The following is an 18,416-nucleotide window of genomic DNA, read 5'->3' as shown; positions in this document are numbered from 1 at the left end:
TTTAGCACTATATGCACTTTCTATTTTGCACATGCACGTTTTTATAAGTGGTAGCGCCGGTCCCAACATTTTTGCAATTCTTTCAATCAAAATAAGCTTATTGGGATTTTTTTTGCCAAAAATGTATAGCCGCAGAATAAAAGTTGGATGGAGATATATATATATATATATATAAACCGCACAGGCGATCAAATACTACCAAAAGAAAGCTCTATTTGTGGGGAAAAAGGGTCATTAATTTTATTTGGGTACAACGTTGCACGACCACGCAATTGTCCATTAAAGTAACAGTGCCGAATCGCAAAAAATGGCCTGGTTGTTAAGAGGGTAAATCCTTCCAGTCCAGAAGTGGTTAAAGTTTGACTAAAAGTAACACCTTTTTTGGTTTTGGATAGCGTAGAGAGAGAATAAAACACTTGCCAGTTTTTTTTTATTTTTATTTTTTTGTCTGTGCCCCCATTAAGGAGATTCAACCTCTCTAATTTTGCTGGTTACCATTCTCCCTGAAAGTGAAAGTAAAACAAAATCCCAAAATATTGGATTGCCCCCAGAAAAGTAAGAGGGGAGATTTCCCTCCACTTCCTGTCCCATAGCCAAACAGAAAGTAAGAGGAAATCCCCACAATGGGACAGAGATGGCGAAAAAAATCTGACTGAAGTTTACTACCCTCCCTTGCCCTATCCAAAGTGGGAAAAAAAATTGCCTATAGTTCTACTTTAAATAAATTGCTCCTGCTTATTTTATTATAATTGACGGATGTGGCATTGCATTTTAGTATTAGAATGCTCATGTGTTATGTTGCTTTGTGTGCATGTTAGAGATGTACTTCAACTCATTTGCACTCCATTTGTAATGCAGTTGGACAAAGTTAACAGAACGTTTCTTTAAGAATTCTCCCTGGCCTGAAGCGGAAGCCATTGCTCCTCAAGTTGGAAATGGTAAGAGTGAGAATTTTATCTGTCTTTAAATTAGAGCGAACTTTAAACCTGCAGACTGACTGACTGTACATCCTAGTGATCTGTGCTATAGCAGTTGTCATGCTTCACTGTTGTGCTTAAAGCTGAACTCCAGACGAAATATGTATTGTCTAAAGAGGCATGTGTATTCTATGGATTTGTGCCCCTCTAGTTTTCTGCAGGCAGCCTGTACTGGATGTGCCCGCTACTCTCTGCAAAGGAGAATTGCAGCACTGTGATGTCACTGATGTTTTTACATGGCAATGTCTGGGTTTGCAGTGGATATTGAAGAATTTATTTACATAAAAGTATTTGTATCTGGAGTTCAGTTTTAATGCAAACCCATCAGTCGTCACAGACTGTAAACAGTCCTCACCCTCTGCTTAGTTAACTTTGGATATATTTGTTTTAAAAGCGTCCTAGTTATTTTATTGTTCCTGTATTTTCTTTCAGATGCAGTGTTTCTAATACTATATAAAGAACTATACTACAGACACATATATGCCAAAGTCAGTGTAAGTATTCCCAATTTCTAGAGTGGTGTGGCTGTAGGGAGTCCAGGGGGGGGAGGGGGGGTATCATTTGTCAGTTTGATCTGCCTTGTTTTTATTTGCACACAATTTAATGCTGGACACACCATAAAAATGCTTGCCTGGATGCCTTTGGTTTGCAATTAACTGACTGCATTTGTGTCTATAGGGAGGACCCACGTTAGAGCAACGATTTGAATCCTATTACAACTACTGCAACCTTTTCAATTACATTCTTAGTAAGTGTTTTTGAAACCTGGGTGAATCAAATTGTATGAATGTATTAAGTGGAAGAACAGTGCATAATTTCTCTCCTACTTTTGTAGATGCAGATGGGCCAGCTCCCTTGGAGTTACCTAACCAGTGGCTGTGGGACATTATTGATGAATTTATATACCAGGTATAAAATGACAGGTGCTTCTGTATTTGATCTATTTGTTTTGATATGGAAATATTTGGTTTAAGACTTTTGGCTTGAGCTGTCTTTCCAATACTTTTAGTTCCAGTCATTCAGCCAGTATCGATGCAAGACTGCCAAGAAGTCAGAGGAAGAGATTGAATTCCTACGCTCTAACCCTAAAATCTGGAATGTGCACAGTGTTCTGAATGTCCTGCATTCTCTAGTGGACAAATCCAACATCAACCGTCAGCTGGAGGTCTATACTAGTGGAGGTGAGGGAATAATCCGGTGCTCCTATCCAACGTTGCTTTTGAGCAGAGTACTCTCAGAAGCATGGATTGGATTGTCATCTTGCCAGAACTGGGGGGGGGGGGGGAGTAGTGGGTGCTTTGTTGGTGGGGGGGACTGGGTGCTTAGTTGGTGGAAGGAGGGTAATATTTCTGCAGAGACAGTATGTGCCTTTTTTTTAGTACTCCGAAAAGAAAGGAAAAAATGTAGACTACCCTTAATATTTGAATGGAAGACAGAATTTTTTTGTTTGCACATTGGATATATTTTCCTTTTTTATTGCACATGGTTTGATCATGATTTGATTACAGTTGGTGTGCTGCTGTAAAATTTTTTGTTTAATTGCATTTCCATGTTCTGGGGAGACCAGATATAGTGAATGCAGGGTCCTGGGTTTAGTAACACATTAATAGAATGTACACTTTTACTTATAAGAAACATTCATTCAATAAAGAGGTTGTAAACCTTAAAAAAATAAAAACCTGAAATACCTAGGCATAATGAGCTAGTATGCACTGCATACTAGCTCATTATGAGATACTTACCTCAGAACAAAGCCCCCGTATCGGCACCCGCACACTACTGACACAGCCAGCATGTTAACCCGTCTTCCTTCCGGGTTCGTGTCCTTCAGCCATCTGATTGGCACGGAATCTGCCGTTTACAGCACAGGACTCTGAAGGAACTGCACAGGCGGTGCAGGTCACTGGCTGCATGCAACTTAAATATCTCCTACTAAACTTTGCATGTTTAGGAGATCTTTACAGTACGTATAGGTAGCCTTATCATAGGCTTACCTATAGGTACAGGTTACAGAGAAACGTTACCTTTTTTTTTTTTTTTTTTTTTTTTTTTTTTCAAAGCTAGCTTAAATTGGCTCATTGCAGACCCATGAAGATAAGCTCACTAACGTGTAAACAAATAAATCCAGCTCAAACTAACAGATATTAGCTCATTTATAGCTGCAACGGCGATTCGTCACTTCCTGGCTTTGCAATGATTCCTGGGAGCTGAACGTCATCGCTCCCAGGAATCAATGCGCCTGCACCGGCCCCGACGTCAGTTCCAGTGCAAGCGCCGTCATACCTTGCCAAACAGCTTCTGGGCATGCCCAGAAGCTGTGCAGGGAAGACGCTGCGGCACCGGAAGTGACGGCGGGGCCGGTGCAGTGCATCGTGGGACCGAAGAAGACGGAAGAGGACACAGAAGAGGATCGCGCTGGTTTCAAGCTGCCCACACCTGAGATGGCAGCGCTGGACAATACTTTTTCAAGGTAAGTATTTCTTCTTGCAGGTAAGTGTGACCCGGGACAGATCAGGCTAGCCATTGTGGAATGCACTAGCCCTGACTGTCCGGGGGGTATTTTTATTAAAAAAATGTCCCAGGGTGGAACTCCGCTTTAAGCAGAATTAAATGTTGTGGGAATGTGGGAGCTCTTGCAATAATGTTGATGTATTCAGAACATACCTGCACATTATGGTACAGTACCTGATAGGTTTAGGCTCAAGTTGCCACTCTATCCTCTACCACCGTTGCCATGTTTCTCACACCATCTTCTGGGTCTCGCAGCGCTCCTCTGCACATGCGAGCAGGAGTAACATTGTCACAACAACTGATTCTTTTCTCTGCATATGGTGCAAGAACTGGTGTATATACAGTGCACATAAAAATGTAAAACTCCATATGGGCACAGGGCAGAAGTTTTAAGGCAAAACCGATTATGCATGACTCTTCTGCAAAAAAAAAAAAAAAAAAAAACAATTTTTTTTTTTTTTATGCGTGTTCTACTTTGAAACACCAATTTAAATATCATAAACTGAAAATGCATTGCATCTAGTTGCGATGATTTTTCTACTTTGCTCCATCTAGGCTGGACATAAATTTTGTGACATTTCTTCTCGTTTCTGGCTCCATGAGATCATGTTTGCTTTTTGCTTCTCTAGACTTCTTTACATTTTGTCCAACCCACTGACCTTTTCTTGTTTTACTTGCTAAGCCAAGACTTTTTTTTTTTTTTTTCCACAGGGGACCCGGAAAGCGTGGCTGGAGAATATGGCAGACACTCTCTGTACAAGATGCTTGGGTACTTCAGCTTGGTTGGATTACTGCGTCTACACTCACTGCTGGGAGACTATTACCAGGCCATCAAGGTGTTGGAAAATATAGAGCTCAACAAGAAGGTATGATCCCCTGCTGAAGGTTTTTTTCAGCTCTCTCTGGGAAGCAGTGAACTTAGGAGTATTGGTTAATGGCAAATTGGGGACTATTTGCCCCTATCTGCTTGACTTGAATAAGTAAGACATTAAAGTGGTTCTAAAGGCTGAAGGTTTTTTACCTTCTTGCATTCTATGAATAAAGGTAAAAAACCTTTATGTGCAGCAGGCCCCCCTAAGGCCTGGTTCACACCTATGCGATCTTTGGTGCTTTTTGTAGAAACTCACTACAGTTCATTTAACATGGTTTTTTATGGGGCACAGGCACACCTATGCTTTTTTCGGCCACTGCGTTTTTGGAAAGGGCCAGGGACTTTTTTTAGTTGCAAAATGGTGCTTTTTTTTATTTTTTTTTTCAAAAGATTTCAATGAAGAAGCTGCAGAAAAGCATGTAGTGCATTTTTTGCCACGATTTGCATTTTTAAATCTGTCGAACATAATATTGGCTGAAAAACCCCCACAAAAAAATGCAAATCGCGTGTGCAAAAGACGCACTGCAGAAACAAATCAAAAGCAAACTGCACTGAGCCTAATACATACCTGAGCTCCCTGTTGATCCAGAGATATGCTCATGAGGGAGGGGCCAGGAGCACCGGCGGGGGACGTGAGGAGGATTGGGTCTGCTCTGAGTAATACTGTTGTACTGAGCAGGTAAGTATGACCTGTTTGTTTATTTAAAAAAAGAATAATTTATTATCACTTTTGAGGTGTAATTAGATCTTTGCCTCCCATAAAAGTGTAATTAGATCTTTGATGCCTCCCATAAAGACCACCTACACAAAAATACCATAATTTCATACTAAATGTCCTCTACTTTCAAAAAGTATATTGTTTTTGTAGCCTTTTAGTAAATGCTAAATAATAATCAGTTTATCGTGCGTTTGAAAAATGGATTTTAAATATTTTTTATTTTATTTTTTTACAACTCTTGCTTTTTTGTTTAAAACCATTGTGAAGGTTGCAGTTCTGAGTCAAATTGCATTCAGAAACTCTGCATTTTGGGCATTAATTACATTGTTGACTTTATTCACTTTAACCAATGCATGTCTGCTGTGTCTGTCATGGGACCTGAAATAAATTACTGTGGAGTCTTGGTATAGCCTACATGTCCATCTTCTAATGTGAATGGGACATAATGTTTAGGTTGCCTTTGATTCCCTATTTTCTCTCTGCATTTTAATAAGTAATTTTCTATTTTGCTCTTTTATCTTGTCTTTTCAGAGTATGTACTCCCGTGTACCAGAATGCCAGGTCACCACCTATTACTATGTTGGTTTTGCTTACTTAATGATGAGACGATACCAGGATGCAATACGTGTCTTTGCCAACATCCTTCTTTACATTCAAAGGACCAAAAGTATGTTCCAGAGGACAACATACAAGTATGAGATGGTGAGAAGCCTCTGCTGTTCAGCTTCTTTTTAACCTTTTTTTTTTTCTTTCTAATGCTGTTTGTTTTTCTAACTTACCTTCTTTCCTTCGTACAGATTAATAAGCAGAATGAGCAGATGCATGCCTTGCTGGCCATTGCCTTGACTATGTATCCTATGCGCATTGATGAGAGTATTCACACACAGTTGAGAGAAAAATATGGTGACAAGATGCTGCGCATGCAGAAGGGGTAAGAAGGTGTGCTGGGTTTAGAGTGTGTTGTCTGTCCAAACCCAAATATTACTTCTAAGAAAACTAGTAAACATTCAAGCTTATGCATATAGCTTTCCTTGTAAATTCAGACAGTAATAATTATTGCCTGTGCTCCCTTTCCTTTAGTAGTAAAAAATGAGTGAAATGATTTCTATTCTTCTCCGAGCTAGGCTTCTATTCATGTGTTCTTTGCTCAGGTCTAACAATGCAGAGTGGTATATTTTTATTTTATTTATTTGTTTATTTTTTTTTTCCAGATAATTATTTTCTTTTGGTCATGAGTGTGCAGTTTTGTAGGATATATATATATATATATATATATATATATATATATATATATATATATATATATATATATATATATATATATATATATATATATATTTTCCTTACTTTATGCTCTTCGGTACACTGCCATATGTAATTTTCTTTCTCCAAATCCACCATGTGAAAACATGCACAATGAGTATATGGTATGTGTGTGTGTGTGTGTGTGTGTGTGCATAACGGAATTTTTGTAAAATCTTACCATAAAATTCCTTTCTCTGAGTCCTCCGACAGTCGCCGCCCACTCATACAGTCTTCACCAATGGGTATTGACCTCTTAGCCATAGGAGCAAGCTAGGCATAAGACTTGTTAAAAACAAAGCATTTACATAGACACACCTATGGGGGCTGTCCCACTGGTCCAATACCCCCCTGCAATCAGCCATCCCAACTCGGTTTCATAGCAAGCGCTTCACCTCCCATTATAAGACATGACACAGGGTTGGAGGATTCCCTCCCACCCAAGACACTATGGAATCTCCAAACTGCAGAGCCCCATCCGGGTATAACAAAACCTGAAGAAAGCTGCAAAAGCAGTTTTCTCCACTGCACATCTACGCTCTGTAGTTCTGCATGGAGCCAATGTGCACACTCTGTGTCCTTTTAAATGATAATTTTCTCCGTGATAGTCTGGACCTGTCACAATGCATACTGGGGTGTACAATAATACAAAAGACTATAGAATGAAGTGGAGGCACAGAATGGCAACAAAGGGGTAGAGAAGCAACCCAATAAGGTGAAGTGTGTATGGGAAATGGAGCCAAAGTAGAGGGATAGATGAGCTGTGAACCACAAGAGTGTGAAGCTGAATGTGTGCAGAAAGCCTCCAGTACTGTTAAACAGAAACAGTATGTGCTCTTCTGCAAAGGAGAGCAGGGGGTTAGGAGTGTAATACTCCTAAGGAAAGCGAAATCAGGGAGGTAGCTTGGAGTATGCTCACTGTGCAGAGCTGTAGGTGTACAAGAACCCTCCAGTGCTGCTGACAGAAAAAAAAGGGTTGTGCAACTCTTTTGCATTCTTCTGGATGGATATGATGGATTGCTATGGGCACCACTCAACACTTTTTTTTTTTTTTTTTTTTTTTCAGAGATGCACAGATTTATGAAGAGCTGTTTAATTTTGCCTGTCCCAAGTTCCTGTCACCAGTGGTCCCTAACTATGATAATGTTCACCCAAACTATCACAAAGAACCCTATCTACAACAACTAAAAGTATTTTTGGATGAAGTTCAGCAGCAAGCCCAGCTGTCCACTATCCGGAGGTGAGTCACAATTGTAGACCTTGTAGAGGTATGTTATTTCTGTGTCCTGTTACCTCATCTCCTTCTTTTGCCCTCAGCTTCCTGAAGCTTTACACCACCATGCCTGTGGCCAAGCTTGCTGGCTTCTTGGATCTTCCAGAGCAGGAGTTTCGGATTCAGCTGCTTGTTTTTAAACACAAGATGAAGAATCTCGTCTGGACTAGTGGCATCTCTGCATTGGAAGGAGAATTTCAGTCTGCTTCAGAAGTTGACTTCTATATAGATAAGGTGACTACAGTACATGTGCCAGGATAGCTTAGGGCTTGTTCACACCATACGTGCATGAAAACTGATGGGAAACCCTGATTTCACTTGCAGAGAAACAAGTTTTCATGTGCGTTTCAGTGAATTTTTATGCACATTGACATCATTTTTTATGGACTTCTTGCATGTGCCCGGTTCACACCGCATTGTTGTCACATCAGTTTTTTCTGCGCAGAAAACTGCAAACACTTCTGCAAATAATACCAGTGTTATGTGAACAGGACGCATAGGGAGTTGTTTTTTTTTTTTTTTTTTTTTTTTTTTTTTTAATTTTTAAGGCTCTTGCAGAACACATGCATAAAAACCTGACGTCTCTGCACATGGTCTGAACGAGACCTAAAGAGTGTGATTTAAAAACCGAAAAAGTAAAAGTCTGATCAAGATGGAGTAGTGTATCTTACTTGGAATATATATTTATTATAGCTTCTGTTTGAAGAAAAAAAACACACATAGAAAAAGTATACCATTTAGCTGCAATTATCACCTTTACTGCCCGGTCCTCCACAGACACTCTACCCTGTCCACTAGGGGCTGCTTGTCCTTTAGGTCCAGCATTATACGGCTATTGTGAGTGAATGTTGTAATTGACACAGCTCCTGCATTATCACAGCGTTGGCTTATACTAAATACTGCATAGACTGTCTATCACATGTCACAATGTGAGCACTGTTCTATGCAGCATTGAGGAATGCCAGCGCTGGAGAAGAGGAATAAGATGGCTGGTAAAAAACTGAATTCTAAGGTACTATAGGTGTGCTGGAAATGTTGTAAGAATGGGAAAGGAGAGGGGGACCCGAAAGCTGAAGTTGTGCTTTAAGGGCCGGTTCACATTTCTGCGAGTGCGCCGATCGCATGTAATTCAGAGCGCACTTCTCCTTCATTACATGCGATTGGAGGTGCAGATGCGAATTCAGCCATACACTTTGTATGGCTGAATTCGCACTGTATCCGCACCAAACACGCACAGGACCCTTTTTTCCAGCCGCATCAGGATCGGATCGCACAGTGGTTCACACTTGTGCGATCCCATCCTGTGCAAACTGTCAGATCGCGCTGCGATATTCGATCAAACTGGGGGTGTCGTTAACATTTCATTGACACCCCCTGCCTATCGCATATGGCAGTGTGAACTGCTAGATGTGCGTTTGCGATGCAGGAACAGGCTGCTAATTCGCAGCCTTCCCGCATCACACAAGTGCATTTTTTATTTATTTTTTTTACTAGAATAGACTTTAATGTTCTGATGTTTTAGCTACTTCGAAAAAAAATGAAATGGAGAAATCACACTTTTAAAATATATTCATGTTTTAACACTTTTTTTTTTTTTTTTCCTCTCCAGGATATGATTCACATTGCTGACACCAAAGTGGCCCGACGATATGGAGATTTCTTTATTAGGCAAATACACAAGTTTGAGGAGGTAAGCATTAATTAAAAAGGTAAATATTAAACCAGGATGAGGGTCATTCATTCATTCATTCATAAAATCTGTAGGGAAGAACATGTTTGTGAATTCCTGATCATATTCTAGCTCCCTCAGTGCAAAATAGAATACTTTAAAAATACATTGTTGTGGACATTTTCTTCAGTTCTGTAGATGGCTGCACATTCCAACAAATGTGTTGTACCCTGCGTACATTGGAAGCAGCTAATCCAAATACATTTTCTTACATACTGACCATATTTACCAATCCTATTTAGATATAAATAGACAGAAGTATAGTACTGGGACTTTCTGGTACGTTCCCATTACCTAGGGGATGCACGGTGGTGTGGTGAAGGCTCTTTTGCTACTTGGGGTATTTGAAGAGGACCTTTCTGGGACTTTTTTGCACCACTCATTTTTATTTTCTTTTTATTTATCAAGAGACTTCAATAACAACTTTTCATATGTTATATAGCAAACAAGACAATCATATTCATGTAATTTGATTTGTTTTTGATTGTTTTATATATTTGAGGCTCCTGGAAACAAGAGTGTATGTATGAGGCTTTTATATTTATATATGCACCTTATTGATTTTGATTGGTGGTATAGCAGCAGCTCATTCAAGTATTGTTTGCTCTTTTTGTCCCTGAGTGGTAGTTTGCCACTTTTTGGATTGCATACAACATCAGCGCTGAGTGGGTGAGACAGGGCCTGGGCCCTGGTTTTGCTCTTTTCTTTTGGAGAAGTATAGTATAGATGTAGAACTCTTGCACATGGACCCTTGGAGCCCAATGATATCTAGATTCTATCCTATTTTCCTCACCCAGGTGCTGCTCGCTATGCCATGAATGAATATACGTGTGTGTGAACACTCATTTAGCGTATGGGCGTATTCTAAGAATAGAAAAGCATCTGTTTTTGTAATACAGGCAAACGTCCGATTTTACAGCTGCGCACAGCCATTCAGGTCTCTAGGGCGGCTGCATGGAGCAACAGGGCTTCCCAGTATGGGAGGGCCAGAATTTCTGCTGCAACAAGCTTAGGACACCCTGTGTGCAAGAGGCCATGTATGTGTAGGATTTACTACTCGGCTAATCTGATAAATGTTTGCATTGAATAGTGTGCATTTTCAATAATCTGTAAATATTTTTTTGCGTTTTTTTTTTTTTTTGTTTTTATAGTTGAACAAGACCTTAAAGAAGATGAGCCAGAAGCCTTGAGAGCTCCACACACACACAATGTATTTATAAGGATTGAAGGTCAAATGCAACTTCCAAGCACACAATCCATTTTGGAAGGACTTTATTGTTTTAATAAAATGTTCAAGAACTTAAGTTTGTCCATTACTTTGCTAATTTAACATGATGGTTTTAGGTTGCACAAGGAGAGGTAGAGTTAGTCTCATCCTCCAATAACAGATCACACCAAAATCAAATTATAGATTTGTAAACACAGGAAGAAGTGATTGATATCAGAAAATATTAATTCTATATTTTACTTGATACATTAAGTCAGTACACCCACACAAGGGCAAATAAAAAGCAAAAAGTACATTAAAGTAGGTGTAAACCTTGTTTTGGCAATGGTTGATGAGAAGCACCTTTTTTTTGATAGAAGTTGAGTTCTGCTGCAATCAATTTCTACAAGCAGCAACAAAAGCTCTGATGGCTGGGAAAGCTTTGCAGAGGTTCTGCAGTAGTTCTGGTGGGGACATCTAGTTTAGTTGCAGTCGCTGTACATCACTCCATTTGACATGTGGCCTGCATACACTTCAGCTACCATAAAGTTTTCCCTTACAGCTGCCAAATAAAATAAGTCAGCTATAGCTTCAGTGGGATGCACTGAAAAGACAAGGGGATGTGTTTACATTAGAGTTGAAATCACACAATACTTGCAACATTTGCTCCTGTAGTCTAGTCCTGAACAGAGGCTACCACAGTGACAACACTGATTGCAATGCGCAACTGCTTCAGCTTTATCACTCTATAAAATGAATTGGCTTTCTGACAGGATAAACAGATAAACCTAGCTATAGAGAAGTGATGGCGAACCTTGGCACCCCAGATGTTTTGGAACTACATTTCCCATGATGCTCAACTACACTGCAGAGTGCATGAGCATCATGGGAAATGTAGTTCCAAAACACCTGGGATGCCAAGGTTCGCCATCACAAAAGAAGTTTGGTTCCTCAAGCCAAAAAAGAAGAAAGTGGGATTTTATAGGCAAAAGTAATAATTATCCATTTTATTAAAAGAATTGCATATAATTGTGAGAAACAAAGAAAAAATCAAAACTACAACATTGGTTGTATAAGTAATGCATATTACACAATTGACAGTTTATGAACCATTTTGCTTATTAGATGGTGATTCCTGGTTGTAGAACTAGGGTTCCGACGCGTTTCGGCATATATTGCCTTTGTCAAGGAAAAAAACATCACCATATTCTATAGCGTGAAAAGTGAAGAAATGCAAAAAATTAGTGACTTGTTGTGAAAAATATATCAAAATAAACATCGTCTTTTCTGTTTGTGTACCTAGACTTCAGTAATATCTATGCCCATAAGGAAGTGGGGGGGAGGTTTCGGGTCCTGTGCCCACCAGGCTTGTTACTGGATCCTGGGCCTGTTGGTCTGAAGAAGGGGGAGAGGTTGGTTTAAGGCGGGCGTGTGTTGTTTGGTGCCCTATTTAAGCTGAATAGAGTGAATTTCCAATTTTACCTCAAGTATACGGATAACACCTCTTGGGGATGAATAGGGTCCTGGGGTGTGTAGCAAACCCCAAGCTTCTATGTGTAACCACAACGCTCCTGGTTTCCCTGGAGAGTGGATAGAGTTTCAATATATAAGGTTGGCGTATACAAAAATGAGGCCTGGAGGTAAAGTGGGTAAAAAAACAACACTTACATTTTAGAAAAGGGGATAAAAGACACTGGGGTCCTCCGATTGGTCCCAAAGGTGTAAGCCTGTGATCCTATGTGAAATTGATTTAAAATAAAATAAGGGTGGAGGTTTTCGATGGTTTGTGGAGTAATGAAACAGTAATAGTGAAACGTTGGCTTACTGGAAATTTAAAGAAGAGGTACTTGGATTGACAGATTTCCGAGATCAGTAGGAGGGGCTGACCCTCTTCCGAGGGTACATGGTCACTGAATCTCTATCTGGCAGAAAAAAGGTTTACATAATTTTAATGTGGTATAGGTAGTGTTGAAGTTGGCCAGCAGGTGGCGCTGTGCCGCAACTTACTTTTATTATAACATTACACATGTATACTGTGGCAGAGGACAAGCATTCAATACAAGTAAGTTGCGGCACAGCGCCACCTGCTGGCCAACTTTAATACTACCTAAACCCAATTTAAAATGATGTAATTTTTTCTGCCAGATTTGTTGGCCATTTCTAATACCCTTTCACACACTAAAACTAGACATTTCTTTTTCCTCCTGTCAGACAGAGACTTATGCATCTGTGGCAGAGGATAAGCCTTCAATAAAAGTAAGTTGCGGCACAGCGCCACCTGCTGGCCAACTTCAACACTACCTATACCGCATTAAAATGATGTAAACCTTTTTTCTGCCAGATAAAGATTCAGTGACCATGTACCCTCGGAAGAGGGTCAGCCCCTCCTACTGATCTCGGAAATCTGTCAATCCAAGTACCTCTTCTTTAAATTTCCAGTAAGCCAACGTTTCACTATTACTGTTTCATTACTCCACAAACCATCGAAAACCTCCCCCCTTATTTTATTTTAAATCAATTTCACATAGGATCACAGGCTTACACCTTTGGGACCAATCGGAGGACCCCAGTGTCTTTTATCCCCTTTTCTAAAATGTAAGTGTTGTTTTTTTACCCACTTTACCTCCAGGCCTCATTTTTGTATACGCCAACCTTATATATTGAAACTCTATCCACTCTCCAGGGAAACCAGGAGCGTTGTGGTTACACATAGAAGCTTGGGGTTTGCTACACACCCCAGGACCCTATTCATCCCCAAGAGGTGTTATCCGTATACTTGAGGTAAAATTGGAAATTCACTCTATTCAGCTTAAATAGGGCACCAAACAACACACGCCCTCCTTAAACCAACCTCTCCCCCTTCTTCAGACCAACAGGCCCAGGATCCAGTAACAAGCCTGGTGGGCACAGGACCCGAAACCTCCCCCCCACTTCCTTATGGGCATAGATATTATTGAAGTCTAGGTACACAAACAGAAAAGACGATGTTTGTTTGTTTTGATATATTTTTCACAACAAGTCACTCATTTTTTGCATTTCTTCACTTTTCACTCTATAGAATATGGTGATGTTTTTTTCCTTGACAAAGGCGATATATGCCGAAACGCGTCGGAACCCTAGTTCTACAACCAGGAATCACCATCTAATAAGTAAAATGGTTCATAAACTGTCAATTGTGTAATATGCATTACTTATACAACCAATGTTGTAGTTTTGATTTTTTCTTTGTTTCTCACAATTATATGCAATTCTTTTAATAAAATGGATAATTATTACTTTTGCCTATAAAATCCCACTTTCTTCTTTTTTGGCTTGAGGAACCAAACTTCTTTTTTGAATTATTACAGGGATGATGGCAACATATGTATCTTAGCTTTTATATCTCTAAAAAACCACCCCCAAGGTTCGCCATCACTGCTATAGAGGAACAGACACACGCATCTCACTCAGGATATTGGGATTTTTTTTTTCCTATGATGCACTATAAAGCCCCTGTAAAGTGGTAGCTCCTTTTAAAGGGATTGTTTAGAATTTTTTGTATTCTTTTATATTTAGGCACATTTGTTAAAGGTTTACCTATTGCAGCTAGTTGGTATAACTCTGGTCTAGTATATAAGCGTAAAAAGTGCGCAGGATGTGAATAAAGTAAAGCTGCAACCTTAAAACCAATCGGGGAAAAGAATATGTATAAAGAAGCAGGTGCGTTAAACTTATAGGTGTCAACCAATCAGGTTGAAATGAACCAATACAACAATATGCAAATGAATAATCACAAAACTGTTACATATATAGTGAACTGATAAGCCCCAAGGGCAAAATGCAGTTGATAACTCAACAATGTGAATAACTGAATCACACTCAGGTGAGAAGATGAAATAAAGAACAAAAGTAAGGGTGCATAAAGTCCAAAACAATATTTGCAGTAGATGTGAAGATATCCAAGTGAAATGTCCACAGCAACTTTAAGGTGCAGATAATCCCGCCACCATGTTAAGGACTGGCCTCTTACCAGAGAGCAGAGTTTTAAGGGCGTATATATAAAAATCCAGATGAGGGAAAGGTGCTCAGGAGAGAATGAGAACTATGGGGTACCACTCAAACGGGAGGATAAGCCTCTTACCAGACAGTGGATAATTAGGGCTGATCTTAAATTCTCCTGAATGGTGCTTGTCCTCTATCCTGGACGTCCTCACTCTGGACAGTTCCCCTCTGGTGCCAGTAAGTATGTCCACACGGTATCTGAGACTCGTCCACACCGGTTACTCCGGCTACACTGAGCCGCGAAGCCCCCTCACCGAGCTGTCTTTCTCCTGCCTTATTACCGCAGGTCTAAGCATTGCCTAGGAATATCGGACTGAAACATCTCCTAAGATTTTAGTTGGCTGATCACCATAAAACCGCTATACCTGCAGTTAATGCCAATGCGGTAACCCATTGATGTCACCAAATTTATTTGTGGGTTACCGCATTGGCATTAACTGCAGGTATAGCGGTTTTAGGTGGTCAGCTATCTAAAATCTTACACCATAGTACATTCACCATAGTAGTGGCCTACATTAAACCATCAAAGTCAAATTGACCCAACAGAAACAAGTCTGATATTCTTCTGGATGGAACGTTCTATTAATTTCTCCTGGCCTTCTAAATACCTGGAGTGGTCAATTAGCAGGCTGACTTCCTAAGCCACTGACACACAGACCTTGGGTGGGGGGGGGGGGGGGGGGGTGCAGAGATCTTTCAAAATCTGTCAAAGCTGGAAAAACTCATGTGGACACTCTGGCCTCCAGGTTCAACAACAAGGTGAAATTTATTGTGGCCAAGAATAAAGATCATCTAGCCTTCAAAAGTAGATCCTTTGATGATTCCTTGGACTCGATGCAAACTGGTTTATGCCTTCCCTCCAATGAAGATCCTTACTTGATTGCTGCACAAGATAGAGGAGAAAAGGCCTCTGGTGAATCTTGTTGCACCAAGTTGGCCTAGAAGAACCTGGTACACCGATATCCTCAGACTTCTGGCAGATGAGCCTTGACCTTTTCCAAACGGACCAGACTTACTGGCCCAAGGTCCTTTATTCCATCTTGCTACACAGATACATACATATTCGCCAGCACACCAAAGATCTTGCGCAGCAGTCCGAATAAACTTTTTATTGCAAAAGGATCACATCAGGATAGGTGCAACATTTCGGAGTCACGCAGGACCCCTTTGTCAGGCATGTGATTCCATCTTGCTTTCCAGTTGCTGGGTTTAACAGCATGGTTGTTGGAACCCAGGTCCTAAAGGATAATGAAATGTCAGACTCCTTTATTCCCATCCTACTCAGAGCAAGTAAAGCCAACACTCACAAGATTTACTATCACACATGGAGGACATAATTTTGCCTGGTGCGAGGATAGGAAACTGAGCCCCAGAGAACTCTCTTTCACTTGTATTTTGCACAAATGTGCATCCTATATATAGTAAAGAAAGTAACTAGCCAGAAACACAGGAACTGTCTACAAGTGAAAGAGAATTCTCTGAGACTCTGTTTTCGCACTAGGCAAAGTAAGTCATCCATGTGCCTGTGTTTCCATTGCAAATTACAACCGCAAGTAGGGACACTTTTTTGGGCAAATGAACAACTAATTTAGGCAGCCTGCCTGTCAGCATAGGATATAACAAAGTCTGTTTATTTGCAACCCCTGCGCCTGTAAACCTGGGCATCTGACTGAGACAGATTTGCACTCGTCCCCAACAGATTTATCCCTGGAGATGAGACAAATTTTCACTAAAAACAGATGAATATTTAAAGAGCAACTGAACTAGGAAAGCTGTGTCGAAGGAGCAAAGGATAAGTCATCAGTGCTGGTCTTCCAGATGCTGATCTTTACCTTAAGGCCCCTTTCACACACACGGAACATTTGTTTCATCTGCCAGCTAGAGCCTTTAAAGGAGTTGTAAATGCTGAAGGTTTTTTTTTATCTTGATGCATTCTATGCATTAAGATAAAAAGCCTTCTGTGTGTAGCAGCTGCCCCAGCACCCCCTAATACTTACCTAAACCCCCATCTCTATCCAGCGATGTCCAGTTGTCCCAAACTCCGGTCCTCGGGGCCCACTAACAGGCCAGGTTTGCAAGATACCTAATTACATCACAGGTGATCTCATTTGCTGCTCATTGATTTGCAGTATTCTAGTCTGCATCTCCCCAAGGTAATATTTAAAATCTGGCCTGTTAGTGGGCCCGAGGACCGGGGTTGAGGACCACTGCACTAGTCCCTCGGCTGTCTAGGACTCTGCCTCCTGATTGGCTGAGACATGGCAGAGGCCCCATTGGATCCCACAGCTGTCAATCAGTCAGTTAGCCAATCTGGAGAGGGGGCAGGGCCAAAAGGCAGTTCTGTGTCTGAATCAACACACGGAACTGCAGCTTGACTCAGGTGCCACATAGCAAGCTGCTTGCTGTGGGAGTATTTGACGGGAGGAAGAGGCTAGGAGCAGCAAAGAGGGACCTGAGAAGAGGAGGATCCAGGCTGTCCTGCACAAAACCACTGCACAGAGCAGGTAAATATACCATGTTTGTCATTTAAAAAAAAAAAAAGAGAGACTTTACAATCACTTTAACCACTTAAGTCCCAGAGCCATTTTTTCCCTTGTCATCTTTCAGGACAGGCACTTCTGAGAGAACCTGGCTCCTACCCTCACAGGAAACACCGCCCCAATCAATAGATTTTTAAGCCTCCCTCCAGCTGGCTGCCTCAGTTCTGGTGTTTCCTCCAGCGGGGAGACACCGTCCAGAGGAGCCATAGCTGAGGCTGAAGCTACAAGGGAGTCAGGTACTCTCAGAAGCGGCCGGAAAGACAGGGACTGGGAGGGACCTGCCTACCTGTTGGCCGCAAGGATATCGTTATCACCCCAGCCCCGCTCAGGGGAGCTCCCAGGCTGGGGGGTCTGCTCTTCACGCTCGGGGAGAGCGTCCGAGGGTTGTGCGCTGCCCCCCGATGTACGGCCGGTGTGGAGCAGCCGGGCCGGATGACGGGGGAAGTCACTTCTGGTAGGGGCAGGCACTTCCCTTCAGCAACTGCAACTTCTGGGTCGCGGCGATGAGTGGGCCAGATAAAGAAGACTGGTGCATTCAACGCTGGGAAACAGCTGCAGAACAAGGTACTTGTTCATAACATAAACATAACTTCCTTATCTTCTCCCACTAGCTCCAATTTATTTCCCCTAGAGGCTCTTTTAAGGGGATTAGGAAGGCTTGAAGGTTACACTGTGGGATCTTTTGGTGATGGTCGTCCCTAGTAACACCCTCTGTTGGGGCAAGCTGTGTGGGCTGGGGGCGTTAGGGAAGAGTGTATGTTTTACTATGTTTTTATTTTTTCAGAATAAGGCCCCTGAAAAATCAGACACCCCATAATGCAAAGAAGAGATGCCCTTCCTGCAAGGCTAATATGGGGGAATCCTCGACTAAACCTTTATGCAGGGATTGTTTAGATAATTTAGTCAGGGAGCATACTGAGAATCAAAATTCAGACTTAGCCGCATCTGTTAAGGAGCTTGCTAGCACCTTTCAGTCCTTTAAGGATTTGTTTGCTAACATTCAGCTTCCGCAGAGTTCCCCCCAGTCGGCACAGCAGGAAATTGCTCCAACCCCGCAGGTAGTACCCTCAACAAGTGGGGAAGCACCGGCGGCTCTGAATATCAGGGGGAAGAGTGCGATAGCACAACCCCCAATTCCCAGGGGGAATCAGAGGCAGAGGGGTCGGATGGCGAATCCAACAGAACCTCTAGATACAAATTGTCTCTGGAAGAGGTCCTTCTAGGGGCTATCCACACTACATTGGGAA

At 41.4% G+C, this 18,416-nt stretch overlaps 1 protein-coding gene across 1 annotated transcript in view; it reads left to right on the top strand.

Annotated features, from left to right (window-relative positions):
• The window catches only part of EIF3L (eukaryotic translation initiation factor 3 subunit L), a 28,762-nt gene extending 18,077 nt beyond the window's left edge, over positions 1-10,685 (top strand). The window contains exons 4-15 of the mRNA XM_082264741.1: positions 859-938; positions 1,410-1,471; positions 1,656-1,725; positions 1,813-1,886; positions 1,987-2,158; positions 4,200-4,354; positions 5,609-5,779; positions 5,875-6,008; positions 7,446-7,619; positions 7,697-7,886; positions 9,262-9,342; positions 10,533-10,685. Coding sequence (XP_082120867.1) covers positions 859-938; positions 1,410-1,471; positions 1,656-1,725; positions 1,813-1,886; positions 1,987-2,158; positions 4,200-4,354; positions 5,609-5,779; positions 5,875-6,008; positions 7,446-7,619; positions 7,697-7,886; positions 9,262-9,342; positions 10,533-10,571 — 1,402 coding nt within the window. The 3' untranslated portion in view covers positions 10,572-10,685. The remainder of the gene's footprint in view (positions 1-858; positions 939-1,409; positions 1,472-1,655; positions 1,726-1,812; positions 1,887-1,986; positions 2,159-4,199; positions 4,355-5,608; positions 5,780-5,874; positions 6,009-7,445; positions 7,620-7,696; positions 7,887-9,261; positions 9,343-10,532) is intronic.
• The last annotated feature ends 7,731 nt before the right edge of the window (positions 10,686-18,416 follow it).

The sequence above is a fragment of the Pelophylax lessonae genome (genome assembly GCF_965119305.1).
Source record: "Pelophylax lessonae genome assembly, chromosome: 8".
Taxonomy (NCBI): Eukaryota; Metazoa; Chordata; class Amphibia; order Anura; family Ranidae; genus Pelophylax; species Pelophylax lessonae.
The sequence above is the reverse complement of the archived record's forward strand: the minus strand, read 5'-3'. Positions and strand labels throughout refer to the sequence as shown.